The sequence below is a fragment of the Marmota flaviventris genome, chromosome 3 (genome assembly GCF_047511675.1).
Source record: "Marmota flaviventris isolate mMarFla1 chromosome 3, mMarFla1.hap1, whole genome shotgun sequence".
NCBI lineage: Eukaryota > Metazoa > Chordata > Mammalia > Rodentia > Sciuridae > Marmota > Marmota flaviventris.
In genome coordinates this window covers 118,298,810-118,318,038 of record NC_092500.1, presented here as the reverse complement: position 1 = coordinate 118,318,038, position 19,229 = coordinate 118,298,810, and the positions used below count along the sequence as shown (strand labels likewise).

The window sequence follows — 19,229 nt, the reverse complement described above, 5'->3', positions numbered from 1 at the left end:
CATATTTATGTATTTGGGTGCTGGGGATTGACCCAGGGGTGCTTTACCACTAACTACATACCCAACCTTTTTTACTCTTTCTTTTGAGACAAAAGGAAGTTTGATAATTTGTTGAGGCTAACCTTGAACTTGCGATCACCCTGCCTCAGCCTTCCAAGTTGCTGGGATTATGGGCATGTACCACCATGTCTAGCTCATATATCTTTTAATAACTTTATTGAGGTATAATTTATATGCTATAGAATTCACCTATTGTGCTAGATGTGGTGATGCATGTCTGTAATCCCAGCAACTTGGGAGGCTGAGGCAGGAGGTTAAGTTTGAGGCTGGCTTTGGAACTCAATGATGTCCTAAGCAATTTAGCAAGACCTTGCCTCAAATAGGTAGATAGATAGATAGATAGATAGATAGGGTTGGGGATGTGGCTCAGTAGTTTAGCACCCATGCTCAGTACCCATAAAAAAAAAAAAAAAGTTTACATTAAGCTTCAATAAATTTATATGCTTAAGCAGCAATCACCACATTGGTTCCTATTCCCTATCCTCAAACCCAAGCAACTTCTCGTCTACTTTCTGGCTCTAGGTTTGTCTAAGAAATTTCACATAGAGGAAATCATACAGTAAGATTTTGTGTCTGGCTTCTTTATCTAAAGGTTTTCAAGGTTCATTCATATCATAGGATGTATTAGTACTTAAGTGTTATGGCTGAATACTATTCTGTTGTATGAATATACCACATTTTGTTTATCCATTTGTCAGTTGATGGGCAGCTGTTTTTTTTCCATTTTATGGTTATTATGAATAATACTATGACCATTCATGTACAAGTCTTTGTGTGGACATGTGTTTTTATTTTTCTTGGGTAGATACCTAGGAATGGAATTGCTGGATTATATGGTAAGTTTATGCTTAACTTTTTAAGAAACTGCCAAATTATTTTCTGAAGTGGCTGAACTATTATAAATTCCCACCATAATGGAGAGTCTTCCAGTTTGTCCGTTTCCTTACCAGCAGTTGATATTGTCAGTTTTTTGGCTTATAGCTATTTTAGTAGATATATAGTGATAGTTCATTGTGGTTTTAATATTTATTTTCCAAAGACTACTGATGTTTTGCATCTTATCATGTTTATATTAGTGTCTCATATAACAAAATGTCAATATAAACAAAATGTCCCTTCAGAAATTTTTTTTTAATTGGTAATTTGTCTTATACTTGTAAGAATTCATTCTGTATTCTGGATGTAAGTCCTTCATCAAATATATTTTGCAAATGTTTTCTTCTAACCTGTAATTTTTCTTTTCATTTTCATAATGGTTATTCTTTGAAGAATAATTCATGATTTTTTTTCCTTTAAAAATTGTGTTTAGGGGCTGGGGATGTGGCTCAAGCGGTAGCGCGCTCACCTGGCATGGTTGCGGCCTGGGTTCGATCCTCAGCACCACATACAAACAAAGATGTTGTGCTCGCCAAAAAACTAAAAAAATAAAATATTTAAAAATTGTGTTTAGCATCATATTTAAGAAATCTTTTCCTATCACAAGGTCACAAAGATGTTTCTTCTTTTTCATCTGTAAGTTTTATAATTTTAGCTTTTAGATTTAGTTTTGTGATGCACTTTCAGTTTTTTCCCTCCATGTATAAAGTGAGGTAAGGGTGTAGATTCATTTTTAGGGAGAGGTATATGAATACTCAGTTGTACCAGCATCATTTCTCTGAAAAGACTATCCATTCCATTGATTTGCCTTGGCACTTTATTGAAAATCAGTTGACTGTAAATGTGTGAGTTTATTTCTGAGTTCTGTATTGTTTCATTGATGTACAGTAGTCCCTACTTTGTGGTTTAACATTTTGTGGTTTCAATTAGCGTCTGTGCTTAATTGTTGTTTGGGTCTGAAAGTATTAAATGAAAAATTCTAGAAATAATTTGTAAGTTTAAAAGCTTATACTATTTCTAGTAGGATGATGAAATAACATGCCTTCTTGCTTTGTCCCCACCCCTTAGTTACTTAGTAGCCATCTTGGTTGTTAGTTCTCCTGTCACAGTTTCACAGTGTATTCATGTAATTCTGTTTTACTTGATAATGGTCCCCAAGAGCAAGAGTAATACTGTTGGCCCTTCAGATATGCCAAAGAGAAGCTGTAAAGGTAAAAAGGCAAACATTAGGCGGGTGTACATTATAGTATATTCCTGTAATCCGGAGACCCAGGAGGCTGAGGGAGGAGGATTACAAATTTGAGGCCAGCTTTGGTGATTTAGTGGGCTTTAAGCAACTTAATGAGACTCTGTCTCAAAATAAAAAAATAAAAAGGGATGGGGATATAGCTCAATGGTAATGCTTCCCTGGTTTAATTCCTCAGTACCAAGAAAGGGGCGGGGGTGGAAGAAAAGGAAAAAGTACAATAAGGTATTTTGAATGAGAAATACCATTAACTTCTTAAAATTACAGTGTGTTGCCTATTATTGCTCTGTTTTGGTTATTAATCTCTTACTGTGCTTAATTTTAAATTAAACTGTCACAGGGAAAAAACATAGTATTCATAGGGTTTAATACTATCTTCTAGTTCAGGCATCCATTGGGGATCTTGGAATGGACTCTAAATGTCTACCCTAACACTATTACCACACTGTCTTGAGTGTTGTAGCTTTATAGTAAATTTTGATATTCATTATGTAAGACCTCATGGCTCTTTTTCAGAATTTTGAAACAATTTGTTTCCACATCAGTTTTAGAATCAGCTTTCAGTTTGCACAGAAATAAAGTGTATTGGGATTTTTTTATTTGTTTTGTTGTACTGGGAATTGAACCCAGGTGTGCTGTACCTCTGAACTACATCCCCAGCCCTTTTACTTTAGTTTTGAGACTTGCTAAGTTGCTGAGGGTAGCTTTGAGCTTGATATCTTCCTGCCTCAGCCTCCCAGGTTGCCTGGATTATAGGTGTGTGCCACCGTGCTCGGCTGCATGTTGGGATTTTGATAGGATTGCCTTCTTTAGATCTTTTTAAGGAAGAATTGCTATATGGTTTTGTATAATTGTAGGGATTTACTGGAAATTTATTATTTTATTTTTCTACTGATTCTCTTATTTCTTATCAGTGAATCTGTTCTCTTTCTGTGTCTGATCTTTTAGGGTGTACAGATGCCCAATTTAGACCTTAAGGAAAAAGTGGCGTCTGAGGTTCTCAGCAGTGATATCCAAACCTCCCCAGAGCCGGGCACAAGAATGAACATTCTGCCAAAGAGAACAAGACGTGTCAAGTCTCAGGTATTAATGTCCATGGGCTGTTTTTAATAGGAATTTCAAGTGCATTTATTGACAGAATAGTTCTGTGGTCATAGGAGGCCATTCATAGACTGTTTTTTTTTTTTTTTTTGGTACTGAAGATTGAACTCAAAGGCATGCAATCACTGAGCCACATTTCTAGTCCTATTTTGTATTTTACTTAGAGACAGAGTCTCATTGAGTTGCTTAGCACCTTGCTTTTGCTGAAGCTGGCTTTGAACTCCCTATCCTCCTGCCTCAAGTCTCCCAAACCACTGGGATTACAGGTGTGCACCACCATGCCCAGCCTACAGTTGTTGTTTAACGCTCGAGGAGACATAGCTTCTATTCACTTTTTTTTTTTAAAGAGGTGTTGAAGATAGAAGCCAGGGTCTTATGCATGCTAGGTAGACTCTGTACCACTAAACTACACCACTGCTTCTGTTCACCTTTCAGGTGAATAGAGAAGAAATATTTTGAGGCTGGGTCTTACTAAGTTGCTGAGCTGGCTTTGAATTTGTGATCCTCCTGCCTCAGCCTCCTGAGCTGCTGGGATTACGCGCATACACCACTGCATCTGGAAGTCATGTTGTTGAATTCTAGTACATTTTATTTTCATCATTAGCAGAGAGGAGTAAAAAAGAGTGGTTTTATTTTTTACTCACTAGTCCTTTAAATTTCTTAATGTTTGAGCAATTATAGTGTAACTTCTACAGTGTTCATATAACCTAAAGAAGAAAAACTCCATAATTTCTTTTTTTCTCCTGTTTTCTTTGAAGTCTTAAGGGTTTTATTTTTTAAGGTTGTTAATAAAGATAAGTCTTTAGATTAGAGAGTGAGGTGCCCTTAGAATTCTAATGTTTGGTATTTTTAAATTAACTTATATAGAGAGAGGAATGGCAACTTAACTGGATTTCATATATTGTTTTAATATTTAGAAGAATAAAACAAAAAATGGGAATGGTTGATATTGTAAGTAGGAATCAGAAGCAAGATAAATCTGTTAATAAGAAGAAACATTGGATCCAGGGTTGTATGTAGTCTTGTCATAAGTAGGCTAGTGATATTTTTTGCTTTTCTAGAGCTCATGGGCTATCTCTCCATCAGGCCATTCCTGCTCTTCTTATTCTGAGTTTATGCTCACTGAGGAACTCTGCCTTTTCTATACTTTGATCGCAGAAAATTAGGTGTCCTGGATAGGAATGTGGATTTAATAGAAATTCACGGGAAACTGATAGCCCCATTATAAACTTATAAACTTTGCTTTAGTCATTAAGAGATTTTTTTTTATTAGTGTGCTTGATTTCAAAAGTTCTGATCATTGTTGGATATACAATTATGATTCCATTTTAGGACCTGGAACACTGTAGACTATTCTCTTTGACTTAAGTGACTCAGCTTTTAAGAGTTGCCCAGTCTCTCTAACCGATTGCCAGCTTTTGATGAAATTATTTTTGATGTTCTTTCTGAAATCATGAAAGGCTTGCCTCATTCATTCATTTATTCTGTCTTTTTTTTTTTCTTGGAGTGGAATTTAGGACCTTATGCATGCTAGGCAAGTGCTCTATCACTGAGTTATACCACCAGCTTTTTGCCTATTTCTAATTCCTTTTCTTTATGTATGTATAAAAATAACAACCATATAGAATTTTCTTGCTCGTTGTAGTAATTGTCATTGTCATAGAAATCAGTTTGTAGTTACTAGAGTTACTTCAGGATTTGAAATTAAGATCGTTTTTTCCATTACTGGGAAATGAACCCAGAGGCACTTTACCACTGAGCTATATCCCAGCTTCTTTATTTTTTGAAACAGGGTCTTGCTAGGTTGCCTAAGCTTGTCCCAAACTTGGACTCTTTCCTGCCTCAGCTTCCTCAAAGTTGGGATTATAGGTATATGGCCTGGTGGTGCCCAGCTAAGAATTTTTTTTAACTCAAATTTGTACTTAATTGCTGTATTGCCAGTTTGCCTCTCATTCCTAGTGTTGTATTTCAGAACGGAAATAAAAACATTTCGTAGAACTTTTTCTTCTTTTTTTCTTTTGCACAAAACTACTGACATTCATCCTTAGTCTCTGCCTATCTTTGGTGGCAAAGGTGTACCTTTCTTTCCAGGGATAATCTCTCCATCACCACCCCTTTTGGCTTCTTCAGTGATTTCAGTGTATCAGTTGAAAAATATTGTCTGCTTCTTCTGTCTGCTGAATTTCTATCTTGCTCTGCAACCATATACATGTTTTCAAGTTTGTGTCATCTTAAAAAAATAAAATTTATTTCCTATCTTTTTTCACAGAAAAGTTTCTTGGAAAAACTCTATATTGTGTCAGTTTCCTCAACACCTGTTTAGTTTTTATACTCTAATCTGACTTTGAGCTAAATAATTTCATTTAAATTACACTGTCCAAGTGACAATTGAGGTGATTTTTAAAGAATAACTTTACCATTTTGTTAAATTCTGAGGCCCCTTTCCATGTTGTATCTTATTTGATTTCTGGTCATGGTTATTGACGCTTCTCCTTGAAATTCACTTAGATTGATTTTTTTTTTTCCTTTGGCTTCTTTAATCTCTCTCTTCTGGTATTCATCTCTACCCTCTGACCATTCCCTATCATCTTTGTTGTCTCTTCTTTCTGTGCTTTATTTTGTATATTTATTATTTTTTTTCCCTATTGTCACTCTCCTTATTGTCATCTCATCTACTCTGTGATTTCAGTTACTGCCTATACACTCAGGACCCCTGAATATGTGTTGACATCCACATAGCTTTTCTGTTTACCAGGTGTGTGTGTGTATCTTTGTATTTATGTGTAATTCTTTTGGCCAGAGCACAGGTATGACAAATTCAGTGTATCTCAATTTATTACCACCCTTTCTGAATCTCTTTCCTTTAATATTTCCTAGCTTGATGACCATTGTTTAATGGTCAGGGATAGGTAATTTTTTTAAAAATTGTGACTTCTTATTTTGATTTTGTACTGAAAAGTCCAATTCTGATCTAGCACCACACAGTTTATTTTGTAGTTCTTTTTCTAGCATTTTGAGTTGGGAATCTAATCATTATTTCTCTTCTTTGGTTTTATTGATGTGTATAAAGTTTCCTGCAATCACTATTTTCATTTGTTTCAGAGATTTGATGTGTAGTTTTTAATGTTACTTTTTAAGAGGTAGAAATTTCCAGGTGAAAGGGTCCTTTTGAGTTGTAATTTTGTTGCTTATAATTTCATTCCATTAAGATGAGAGAATGTTGTTTTTATTTTACTTTTTAGAACATTATTGCCTGTATGATAATATGGTTGTTTGGAGTAATTGATTAAAATACTTAGTTGTGGCACTTAGTATATAATTAGCATATGTTAGCTTTCATTAGTATGTACTCTGTTTTAATAATGGTAAATGATGTATATTGTTATTTATCATTGAACTAACTTTGCAAAAAAAAGTCTTAAAGTTTTAAAGAAAATTTTGAAATGCGATTTTAGGTTTGTTTTATTTTTAGATTATTTTTATTAATCTTTATTGCGTACATCATTTGTTACCAAGCTGTACACTATCAAGTAGTCTATATTTTATTCAGATTTATTTTTATTCTTATTTATTTATACATTTAAAATAAATTTTGGCTATTAGACTACATTTGGAGATTATGATTATCTGACTTCAAGATTTAATATTGATTTGTCAGCATGTGCTTACATAATAGAATGCCATGTGAAACTTAAACATTAACAATAAAGTTTCCACATAAGAACATAATTTCAGCATGAAACTTTTTACGATTGGTATAGCATGTTAACATTGTCATTAAGGATTCAGGCTCTTTCCATCTTTCTGTCTTGCTTGTTTTAATGTGTGGGTGATAAGTTCCCTATTAATTGTTGTGTGGTTTCTGCATAGTCTAGCAGTGTGCTTTGACCAGGCTGAGTCTCCTAGCAGGAAGGGGGTGGGTCAAAAGGATTTACTCTTTGAGAAACTTCCTTTTTTATTAGAAGATTAAAAATATTTCCCAGTGATTTCGGTGAACTTTGTATAGTAGGCCAAAAGTGGATCACATTCCCACCCCTAGATAGGTCATCACCAATAAAGAGATATGAGATTTGTATGATTATCTTAAGATAGTTATGATTCATCACCTGAGATAGTCATACTACTCTCTACTCAAAGACAGGTATTCATTAGAAGGTTAGAAGTGGGAATTTCTATTTTATGATAACCAGTAGTGTCTCTAGACAGAACCAAATTTATAATTAAGATTTTTTGAGACATAGGTGAATTTTATTTTGTTGAAAGGAATTTGGGTGTTGCATAGTACTTTGGTGAATGAGGGAGTGTGTGGATTTAAAAGAAATCAAATAGTACTGTCCTTCACTTTGAAGAGGATCAAGAAACTTTTCTTGGGTAATAAAATAAATACATAAGCCATCCAGATGTGTGGGCACATTCCTGTTGTCTCAGCTGCTTCGAGAGGCAAGCATAGAAGTTGTAGCAAGCCTGGAAAACATAGCAAAACCCTGTCTTGAAAATAAATGCATGGGCTGGGGTTGTAGGTCAGTGGTAGAGTGCTTGCCTAAGCATGTGTGAGGCACTGAGTTCAATTCTTAGCACCACATGTAAATAAATAAAATAAAGGTACATCGACAACTAAAAAATATTTTTTAAAAATAAAATAAATAAATGCATGAGCTGGGCATGGGGACACAATGCCTATTATTTCAGTACTCTGGAGGCTGGGGCAGGAGGATCACAAATTCAACGACTTAGCAAGACCCTGTCTCAAAATATAAGGGTCTGGGGGTGTAGTTTAGTGATAAAGCACCCCTGAATTCAATCCCCAGTACTGGGGGCAAGGTCTGGGGAAGCTTAAATTGATATATTTATGCTAATGTGAATTTTGCTTGTTATTTTTTAGTCAGAATCTGGAGAACTGACTAGAAACACAGAACTGAAGAAGCTTCAGATTTTTGGAGCTGGACCCAAGGTTGTGGGCCTGGCAATGGGAACAAAAGATAAAGAAGGTAAAATCTGTTATTGGTTGTGAAAAGAAATGAATTGCAAGTAATATGGTTATAAAAAAAATCAAATGAAACTTGAATTTCAGCCTGTACTGGGAATTTCTTAAGAAATGTAAACTTGCTACATGGTTTCTAGGCAAATCACCTTTTTTATTAACAGATATCTTTGAGGTGTGAGGAACAATATAATGTTAATTTTTATGATTTTAGAAGAGAGACTTTTCCTTCTCCATGTCTAATATGCTACACAGAAATTAATTGCAGTTTCTAAAGGATAGTTTAGTTTTACCAATAATGGTAAAATGATTGGTTTTCACCTAGTGAGCTAAAGCTTATTATGACTTTTAAATTAAAATGAAATAGAGGATTCTCTGACCTTTAGTATGAAAATCTACTGGGACGAGCTCAGAACTTTTACATTCTAACCATTTGATGTTTTTTAAATAATTTCCCTCAATGTATTACAACACCATTTAAATAAACTCTTGTGCTTTCTTCAGAAAGCCTAATTTTCTTTGGCTTCGCATGTTTGAAACTTTTGGGAGTAGAATTGCTAATAGAAAAATCAAGTTCCCACTCTTCTCCCTATGTAACATTTAACAAAGAATAGACTGGACATGTTTTACTCTATAAGAATTTAACAAAATATTGCAGTCACATATCATTAATTATTCATTTTATGATATGATAGTTAAATCATATAATTCAGATTGTCATCTGAACGGTAGAGGATCAGAAAGTATTGTTCTATCACTCAAAGGATTCATTGTAATAGGATTTACTAAATATGTATATTATGTTTTTTAATTACCCTTTTGAGAATTAAGTACTTCATCTTTGTCATTCTTATAATTATTGTATTGGCTGGCAGTGATTTTAAACTTTATAACTGTTTTGGCTGGCAATGATCTTAAAAATTAATCCCTGACTAATTTGAGAGACCCTATAAGTCCTACATCAGGTAGAATAGCTTTAATGGTTAAACTCTCTGGAGCTTGATTGCCTGGATTAGAATCCCAAATCTGCCACTGACTGGCTATGTGATTCTGAGCAAGTTATCTAACTTCTCTATACCTTAGGTTCTTTATCTTCAACCAGAGATGATATCTACCTCATAGTGTTTTGAGATTTTTTTTACTAATTTAAATAATTTTAAATAGTGTCTGGTCCATAGTAAGCTCTCAACATTAGTTTTTACTATTATCATATAACTTTTTATTTCAAGATGAGGTCACCCGAAGAAGAAAAGTTACCAACAGGTCAGACGCATTTAACATGCAAATGAGACAACGGAAAGGAACTCTCTCTGTTAACTTTGTAAGTGCTTTGGGATGTGTCAGGAGGGAAAGGATTTATTTTAATTTCAGTTTTGCACTTTTTATCTTGGTTTGCTGTTGATTAGGAGACTTGATGGCATATCTAAAGTTGCAGTTATTGTTTATACAATGTTAACCTTGCTTTGTCTTTTGTATGTAGACTGTTTCCCCTAAATCATATGCTTTCTATGTAACTGTGTGAGAGAATTAAATGTGAATCTGTGAGCAGTCAGCCCTCTGTATCCTCAGGTTCCACATTCTTTGTTTCAAAGCGCAGAATATAGTTTTAAAAAATTGTGGACAGGCTTGGTTTCACTTGCCTATAACCCCAACAATTTGGGAGGTTGAGGCAGGAATGTCACAAGATTTGAGGCCAGCCTGACAACTTAGTGAGACCCTGTCTCAAAAGTAAAATTTAAAAAGGGGTTGGGGACATACATAGTTCAGAGATAGAGCATCACTGGGTTCAATACCCAGTACCGCCAAAAAAAAAGGTATCTTTACAAAAAAGACCTAACATTATTCCCTAACAATATAGTATAACAACTACATAGCATTTATATTGTAATTAGGTATTATAAGTAATCTAGGAATTAAAGTATAAAGTGTATAAGGGAGAATATGCATAGATATGCAAATACTAAGCTGTATTATAGAAGGGTCTTGAGTATCTGTGGAATTTGGTATCCCTGGGACTGGGTGGGGGCCGTAGATCCTCAAGTCAATTCCTGGCAGATACCAAGAATACTTGTAAATTACCTAGATGTATTATTACAAGCAGTTCTCAATATTTGTTCTCTACCAAAGTATATTTATATGTAGGAAAACTGACATTTTTAAAAAAATAAAAGTTAATTTTTACATATCCTAGATTTGTAGGTTTTTTTATTTGAATAACTTGATATGCTTTTATTAATTTGTTTATAGAAGCTCTGGAGGGAAATTTAGGAAGTTTTATGAAGAGCCATTGAAATAATTTGAAATAGATATGCAGGACTTAAGTTACATTTACTTTTTAGAGTACATTATTGTGTTTTAACTATGGAGCTCCTGGTAAAAATTAGAATTCTTTATTATAGAAAATAGACTTTTATTTCATTTATTTATTTTAACAGGTTGATCTCTATGTTTGTATGTTTTGTGGTCGAGGAAACAATGAGGATAAATTGCTTTTGTGTGATGGATGTGATGACAGCTATCATACATTTTGTCTAATTCCACCACTACCTGATGTACCCAAAGGAGACTGGAGGTGTCCTAAGTGTGTTGCTGAGGTACAAGCCTAACCTTTTTGGGCCCTTTTTAAACTAAAAACAGTAATGCATGCATATATACATATGTAAAATTCCTGGAAAGCTTGTCCTGCTCTGTTTGTTCTTCAGTAAAAAATTTTTGACGATTTTGAGAAGAGCTCTGTTAAATGGGAATGTAACAGCTTTGTTGTGGCAGCTTGCTCTCAGATTTTCTTTTTCTGACTATTCCTTAAGTAATCCTACTTATTGCTACAGTTGAATGAGATTTCTTCTCAGAATATTCATATTGCTGGAATAAAAATGAATAAAAGCTATGGGATTTTTTTAAAAATGAAAACTGTAATTACTCATGAAATTTTAGAGCTTAGGTGTCATACATCCACTTTTTATGCTGTTAAATAAAGAATGATACCTTTTTATTTGTCCAGATTTTGATTTGATTGTACTAAATTTTTCTTATTAAAAAATAATGGTGTCATTGTGAAATACATAGTCTGTTACTTATTTTAACAAAATGTCATGGTAGGGCATTAAAGAGGAGTTGGCTGGGTATATCCAAGTACTTCAAAGATCTTTTTTTTTTTTTAAAGAGAGAGAAGAGAAAGAGAATTTTAATATTTGTTTTTCAGTTTTTGGCGGACACAACATCATTGTTTGTATGTGGTGCTGAGGATTGAACCCGGGCCGCACGCATGCCAGGCGAGCACACTACTGCTTGAGCCACATCCCCAGCCCTTCAAAGATCTTTTATAGCCTTTGAATTATTATTTATTTGTTACTATGTTCAAGGTTAATAGACTCAGAGGCATTTTTACTTTTTTTTTTATTATCTACACATGACATCACAATGATCTTGGCAATTCATACATTTGTATCATTGGGGTATAATTTTTCTAATTGTATAGATTGCAGAATCACACTGGTCATAGAGTCACCTATATACATACATCGATCATAATGTCTATTCTATGGCATTTTTACTATAAATATTTAAGTTTTGTTACGGTGATTGATATTATGAACAAATCATTCTCCTAGCCAGATATCCTAACTACTTATTGGTTATTTCATTGTCCATAACTTTTCCTTTTTCTATGAATATTTATCTTCTCCATGGCCAGATCCACTGAATCCTAAGAATGATAGGCAGGGCCTAGGGTTTGTGGCTCAGTGGTAGAGCACTTGCCTAGCATGTGTAAAGCACTGGGTTCGATTCTTAGTACTGTATATAAATAAAATAAAGGTACTGTGTCCATCTACAACTAAAAATATATACTTTAAAAAATGATAGGCATTCCTGGGCTTGATTCCAAGTTGTTAGTCCCAGGTGCTTGTTGTGGTAGCAGAGGATAACACCAACTTCAGAGTCTAAAGCTATCTCATTACCACCTTCCTGCTGAAAGATTGTGAAAATGTAGTTGAGGTTCCAGAATATTATTTTATGATACCAATTGCAAGTAACTGATACTTGCTTTGCTGGCTAGGATTAATTGGATATGTTTCATTTAGGTACTACCTTCCTTGATCATTTCCCTATCTATGAGTTTTTAATATTTTCTCCAGTTGAGGTTCAGTGAATTAATCTTATATATTTTTGTTTCCTTTTCAGGAATGTAACAAACCTCGAGAAGCCTTTGGATTTGAACAAGCTGTACGAGAATATACACTTCAGAGCTTTGGAGAGATGGCAGATAATTTTAAGTCTGATTATTTTAATATGCCAGTCCATGTGAGTAGCAACAGTAGGTTAGTTTGGAGAGATACAAAGATTTATCTGAGTCTAAAGCTTTTGGTTTGCTTTTTACTTTTAAGATTGTGTGGGAAATGGGCAGAATAAAAAAGATGAGATAACACTAAATCTTGAGAAATTAGGGACCTGTCATCTATTCTGTTTATTTTAATTTTTTTAATATATTTTTTTTTTTAGTTGTTGATAGACCTTTATTTTATTTATTTGTATGTGGTGCTGAGTATCGAACCCATTGCCTCACGCATGCTAGGCAAGCGTGTTACCACTGAGCCATAACCCCAGCACTTTTAACTCTTAATGTGGCAATTTGTCATCTTCTAGTAAGAAATCTGTTTTAATGTGCATGTGAAAAATTCTTTACAAAAAATATGAAGCAATTTGGTTATTGCTGCTTTTGTTTAGTTACTTGTATTATGGGGTTTGCTGCTTTTCCTGGAGGATCTTGGGTTTTTTAGTTTCTATCAAAACATTTTGCCGAAGTTGTTAAAATTCAGTTTTGTTGTCATTTTCATTTCCTTCTTCCTACTCGATGTCCTAGTTCAATTTCATCTTTCTTGGGAAGTAGCTTCTTTCAGAAAAAAACTGTTCAAGTTCATTATGTTTTTTTCTGACTATCCAAATTTTCTTAACTTTTCCCTATTCTTAGTTCCCCATTCTTTGTGGGAAAAGCTAAGACCCTAGTCATTCCTGTTTTGGGAAATGAGAAAGTTTTAGTTATGAGTTTGTGTTCACTTGGCCTGTGTATTATGTTATAGTAGATTTATAGTTACAGTGGGTTAATAATCTTTTAACTTTGTTTTCTTTTGTAGATGGTTCCTACAGAACTAGTAGAAAAGGAATTCTGGCGTCTGGTCAGCAGCATTGAAGAAGATGTTATTGTAGAGTATGGGGCTGATATCTCCTCAAAAGACTTTGGAAGTGGATTTCCTGTGAAGGATGGTCGGAGAAAGATGTTACCAGAAGAAGAGGTATAAATAGTATTGTCTAAACTTGTGCTTTGCCCCAAACTGATTTAGTTTTTTCATAGAAAACTACTCTTCTTTAATTTTTTTTTTAAAGGTAAAATCAAAGTATCCACGAATTTCCCCAGCCTTCTGGGACAACTCTTTCTTTCTTTGGATTTATTTGTTCTAATTAGGTGTATATGAATGCATTTTAATTCATTGTACATAAATGGAGCACAACTTTTTCTCTGAATGTACATGATGTAGCATCACACCATATGTGCAGTCATACATGTACCTAAGGTAATGGATGGCCATCTTGTTCCGTCATCTTTCCTGCCCCCAAGCCCCACCCCTTCTCTAATTTTAAGGGACATATTCTTTAAAAATATTAAGTATGTGGGATTTATATTTTTTTATTATTTATTTTTGAATGTTAATCATAGTTTTAAAAACAATGAATTTAAAATATCTTTAAAAACTATAATTCTTCATTTCAAAATAATTAGCTTAAAGCTTTAACTGTGCTGAAAATTTGCCTAGCTTTTTCTGTTGTAAAAACTAGAAAGTTATTTATAATTTTTAAAAAATTACATTTATTGATGGGTCCTGAAATGTTTCTTTCTATATCCAGGCAAGTTGGTTTTCAATCTAGATATTTAAATTGTAATATATAGGGAAGTCCTGTCACAGAGATATGTAAAACTGAATTGAGGTGATCATTCATTTTTCTTTATTTTGGTCCTTGCCACTTTTTCTTTCCCTTTATAATTGGAAGTAATTTAAGAATTTTATCTCTTGTTGAAAGAATGTACTGCTGGATGCAGTGATGCACACCTGTAATCCTGTTTACTTGGGAGGCTGAGGCAGAAGGATTGCAAGTCCGAGGCCAGCTTTAGCTTCTTATCAAGAACCTGTCTCAAAATAAAAAGGGTCAGGGGTGTAACTCAGTAGTAGAGTGCCCTGAGTTCAATCCCCAGTACATGGGGGTGGGAAGAATGTACTTAGGCTGGGTATGTTAGTACACACTTACAATCCCAGCTACTCAGGAGGCTAATGCAGGAGCTAAGAGGATCTCAAGTTCAAGGCCAGCCTGGGTTAATTTGCATGACTGTCTCAAAATGAAATTAAAAAGCTGGGGATGTAGTTCAGTTATAGAACACTTATCTAGCATATGAGGCCCTGGATGCAAGTCTTAGAACTGCCCCTTCTCTCCCCCCAAAAAGTGTTTAATCACTCCAGAATCAAAATGTGGCAACAAATGTGAAGTATTTTCTACCAAGAAAAATCATTAGAGACTTAGTGCCCAAGGTTTTTATTGGTAGCTAGTGACATAAGCACCCTTTCTTTGCCAAGCATGTGCCGAAATTACAGATTACCAGAAGGAAGAAATGCCAGCATGCTGCATGAACCATATTGTACAAACAGTCTGGGCACTGTGAGCCATTTTTGAATCTTTTAGGAAAAGTTCTATATTAGTGTAGTAGACTGTTGGGAATTTACCATGGAACTCTACTTTTGTTTATGTTTGAAATTTTCCTACTGAGTAAAGGATGAAATCTGAGCTTTTTAGTCCAAAATTTAAGATCAATCCTTCTTTCTAGTCTTATTTTCTATATTTCTAAGTATTAGTCTTTCACTTTGCCCCTTCACCAGCCAGATTAGTATATTCTCTCTCTCTGTAATTTACTTTTACATTCCTGTAGCTCTGCCTCCTAGAATGTTTCTTGAAATCTTTTTTGTTGTCTTTGGTGCCATGGCTTGAACCCAGGGACTCGTACATGATTAACATGTGCTGTATCACTGAACAATCGCTTTAATCCTATCACTTTAATCTCTATCTATATCTTAGCTATCCTTGAAAGCTCAACTCAGGTTCTTCCTTTTCCGTGATGTTTTCTTAGTAATTCAAATTCATGATGACTAGTATTTTATTGTCCCCCGAAGAGCTATATAATTTACCCTTATGTCTACATTTGGAATTTAATATATATTGCCTTGACCTGTAACTTTTTTATATGTAGACCTCATATCTTTAACTAGATTATTTTTTTTAGCCAACCAGGTGTCTAACTAACCAACCCCCCCCCCAAAAAAAAAAAGAAATCGAGTAGTCGAATAGTATCTGTTAATCCTTTTATCTTTCATTATTTTTTTCTTCTTCCTAATTTTAGCCTATTGGGTAGAAATTGTATCTCCCTGTTATATTTTTATTTTTGTGTAGCAGCAAGGGCTATATTCAAAGCATAAAGTGGACTGTTACATTTCCCCACTGCCAATTTTCTACATTCCATTTCTATGCTTCCTGCTGAAGGAGGGCGAAGTTGGGGGATCCTTGTTGTTCCTTTTCTTTTTTTTTTTACTCATGGGCACTTGACCACTGAGCCACATCCCCTGTCCTATTTTGTATTTTATTTAGAGATTGAGTTGCTTAGTGCCTTGCTGTTGTGAGGCTGGCTTTGGGCTTGCAATCCTCCTGCCTCAGCCTCCCAAGCCACTGGGATTACAGGTGTGTGCCACCATGCCTGACTTGTTATTTCTTATTGGAGTTCCTAGTTAACTTGATTATTCTGTCCTTCATGACTCTTAACTACACTTTGTAGTTTCTTTGTGCTGTATTATGAGTCATTTCCTCAAATCTTGTTTTCTCATTAACAAATTCTCTCTTTAGCTTTTTCATTGGCTATTTAATTTAAGAGTTTTAGTGAGACCCTGTCTCAAAATAAAAAGAAAAGGTCAGAGGATAAAGTGCCTCAATAATAACAACAACATCGTCTCATCTCTGCCTTTGCATTCAATATTTTGTCACATACCATGCTTTCTCTGGAAAGCTCACACATTGCTGTAAGGATTTTAGTGAAAAAAGCAAATATCATTTTATAATTATTATGAAAATGCTTTGACTTCATGGATCCTGTCATCCTCACTGTTGAGAATTGCTCAGCATAAGGTTGATAAGCACTCTAAGTCTCTATTTGCAGGGGTTAGTGTTTGAAACTCAGTTATGCATTTATGTCCCATTAGAAACCCCAAGAAACTCTGAGAGTAGCTTTCTTTTCCATTCTGGCATTGTTTCACCTGGTTTTAAAACTAGGAATTCCCCCACCCCCCCTTTTTTTTTTTTTTCTAATTTAACCATGAATCAAGTTTCTTTATTAATGTTATAATTCATCTAATATTTATAGATGAGTCTATAGTGACGGATGATGGTGGTGACTTTCTACATCATATTGGCCTTCAGTTTTTGTCACAAATTCATGATTATGTATCTTATGTTTTGTCTTCACACTGTATCTAGCATCATTCAATACATATAATATAAACATTTGGGAACTTATGTTGCTGGAGATGAAGTAGAAATATAGTAGTGATCTATAAAAATGGATCTTACACTATTTTAATGGCAGACTGAATCTTTACTCATATTTTTAAACAAGGTATCTGAAATAAAGGGAAATCTAAATAGTACCTAAAAAGGAGACAGGATTAAATATATAGCTAGATTAATTACAGGTATTAGATAACAGCATAGATTTTTTGGTAGATATTATAAAATACTTTCTCTTGGAAAGATTCTCTTGAGATTTCTATTGAGCTTTTGTCATTTCTGATTTTTCATTTAACTTTTTTCTTTTTTAAGGAATATGCACTTTGTGGTTGGAATTTGAATAACATGCCCGTCCTGGAGCAATCTGTTCTTGCACATATTAATGTGGACATTTCTGGTATGAAGGTGCCATGGCTCTATGTAGGAATGTGTTTCTCTTCTTTTTGCTGGCACATTGAAGATCATTGGAGTTATTCCATTAACTACTTGCACTGGTATGTATGGTCTTCAGTATAGCATATGTACTTAGTGATTTTTTTTTTTTTTTGAGGCAGGAATGTGCTAGGGATCAAATCCAGGGCCTTGCACAAGCTGAGCACATGTTCTACCATTCAACTATATCTCAAGCCCTGATAATTATTATTTTTTAAAGATTTAATAATAGTAGTTAATATATTAGGGAAAACTCACTTCGAAAGTATTTTCTATCCAAAAGTAGGATAGCATATTGGGGAGGAAAGGGGAGGTGCCTCAGGTTGTTCCCTTGTAAAGTATGTGCACATAGTTTAATCTAAAGTTGTAGCTGAAATGATGGTTATTTGGTATACATGAAAATTACTGATATCTTTTTTTTTTTTTTTTTTGATGGTGCTGGAGATCAAACCCAGGACCTAGTACATGCTAGGCAAGTCCCATATCTCTGAGCTATATCACCAACCCAGTTTTAGTATATCTTGATAGGCAAAATATGGTGTTTAAAAGCTCAAATATAAAGTTCAAATATAATTTGAAGATATGACTAACCTTTAGTAGTTGAAATATTCAAATAATGGTTTTCTTTACAGTAACATTTTCCTTCAAATTGCCCAAGTTACATGTGCAGTCATTCAATTGATTTGATGAATTTTTTTTGTATCTCACAGCTTTTATTTATTTACCTAGTTTCTTACCTACTATTTTGATATCTTAACTATGTGATATTTTTGTCTTCACTTAGAAGATAGTACTTAGATCACAGAATACAGTGGAAAACTAGTGATTTTCTTATTCCATTTCTGTGCTGTATAGTGTGATAACTGCTGGCCACATGTGGCTACTTAAATTAATTAAGAGTAAGTAAAATTAAGAATTTATTTTCTTAATTGCAGTAGCTACTTTTTTGTGCTCTATGATTAAATTAATTAAGAGTAAGTAAAATTAAGAATTTATTTTCTTAATTGCAGTAGCTACTTTTTTGTGCTCTATGATCATATGACTAGGGGTCACTGTATTGGCTATCACAAACAAAATATTTTTATCATCTCAGTAAGTTTTATGGGGGAGAGTAGTGGTCTAGGGTTTCAGTGATGCCAAGTTTTTGGTCCATAAGAATTATGGACAACTATATTCAAGGTTTCAACAATTCCTAATCTTGGCTTTTTCTTTGGACAACAAAATTAAAGAAATACCTAGAAATAAATTAAACTTATAGGTATTCTAGAAGCCATTGACTTTTTATTTTGATCATTGTGGGGAGAATAGGAATGTACAGTGGACTAGTGATTTGAGATAGCTCGTCAGTATCATTTAGAACAGTGGTTTTCATGTAGTGTCTTTCCTGTTCAAAGATACTATTACCGATCTCCCTTGAACAGTTCATGTACTTAGAGTTGTTCCTATAATAGTGGTGATAGGAGGTAGTGCACCTGCCTATTCATATACTTGCACTACTTCCTATTACAAATAATAGAACATATTTGTGAGGTGCTTGTCAGGATTCAGGGCTTTAATCTGGCCATGGAATGAGACATAGTTGATTATAATTTAGTGGGTTGATTCAGAGGCCCTGACTTCCTGAGAGCTATGCTCTACCTGGCTAACAAGTTATTTCATTTGCTAGGGGGGAGCCAAAGACATGGTATGGTGTGCCATCTCATGCTGCAGAACAACTAGAGGAGGTGATGAGGGAGTTGGCACCTGAGTTATTTGAATCCCAGCCTGATCTCCTACATCAGTTAGTCACCATCATGAACCCCAATGTGCTAATGGAGCATGGTGTACCTGTGAGTTTTTGTATCTCCCTTCAGTATTTTTAAAGTTATTTTAGCTCTTGATTGGATAGAATCACATTTGTTTTGTACCTGGAAGTGAAAGATTCTGTTGTTTTCTAGC

At 34.4% G+C, this 19,229-nt stretch overlaps 1 protein-coding gene across 1 annotated transcript in view; it reads left to right on the top strand.

The window, feature by feature from the left end:
• Window positions 1–19,229, top strand: part of Kdm5a (lysine demethylase 5A) — an 84,159-nt gene that overhangs the window by 11,542 nt on the left and 53,388 nt on the right. Inside the window, exons 5-12 of the mRNA XM_027951056.2 lie at window positions 3,131–3,265; window positions 8,166–8,271; window positions 9,494–9,585; window positions 10,700–10,858; window positions 12,447–12,566; window positions 13,397–13,555; window positions 17,172–17,353; window positions 18,958–19,120. Of these exons, the coding sequence (XP_027806857.1) occupies window positions 3,131–3,265; window positions 8,166–8,271; window positions 9,494–9,585; window positions 10,700–10,858; window positions 12,447–12,566; window positions 13,397–13,555; window positions 17,172–17,353; window positions 18,958–19,120 (1,116 nt within the window). The remainder of the gene's footprint in view (window positions 1–3,130; window positions 3,266–8,165; window positions 8,272–9,493; window positions 9,586–10,699; window positions 10,859–12,446; window positions 12,567–13,396; window positions 13,556–17,171; window positions 17,354–18,957; window positions 19,121–19,229) is intronic.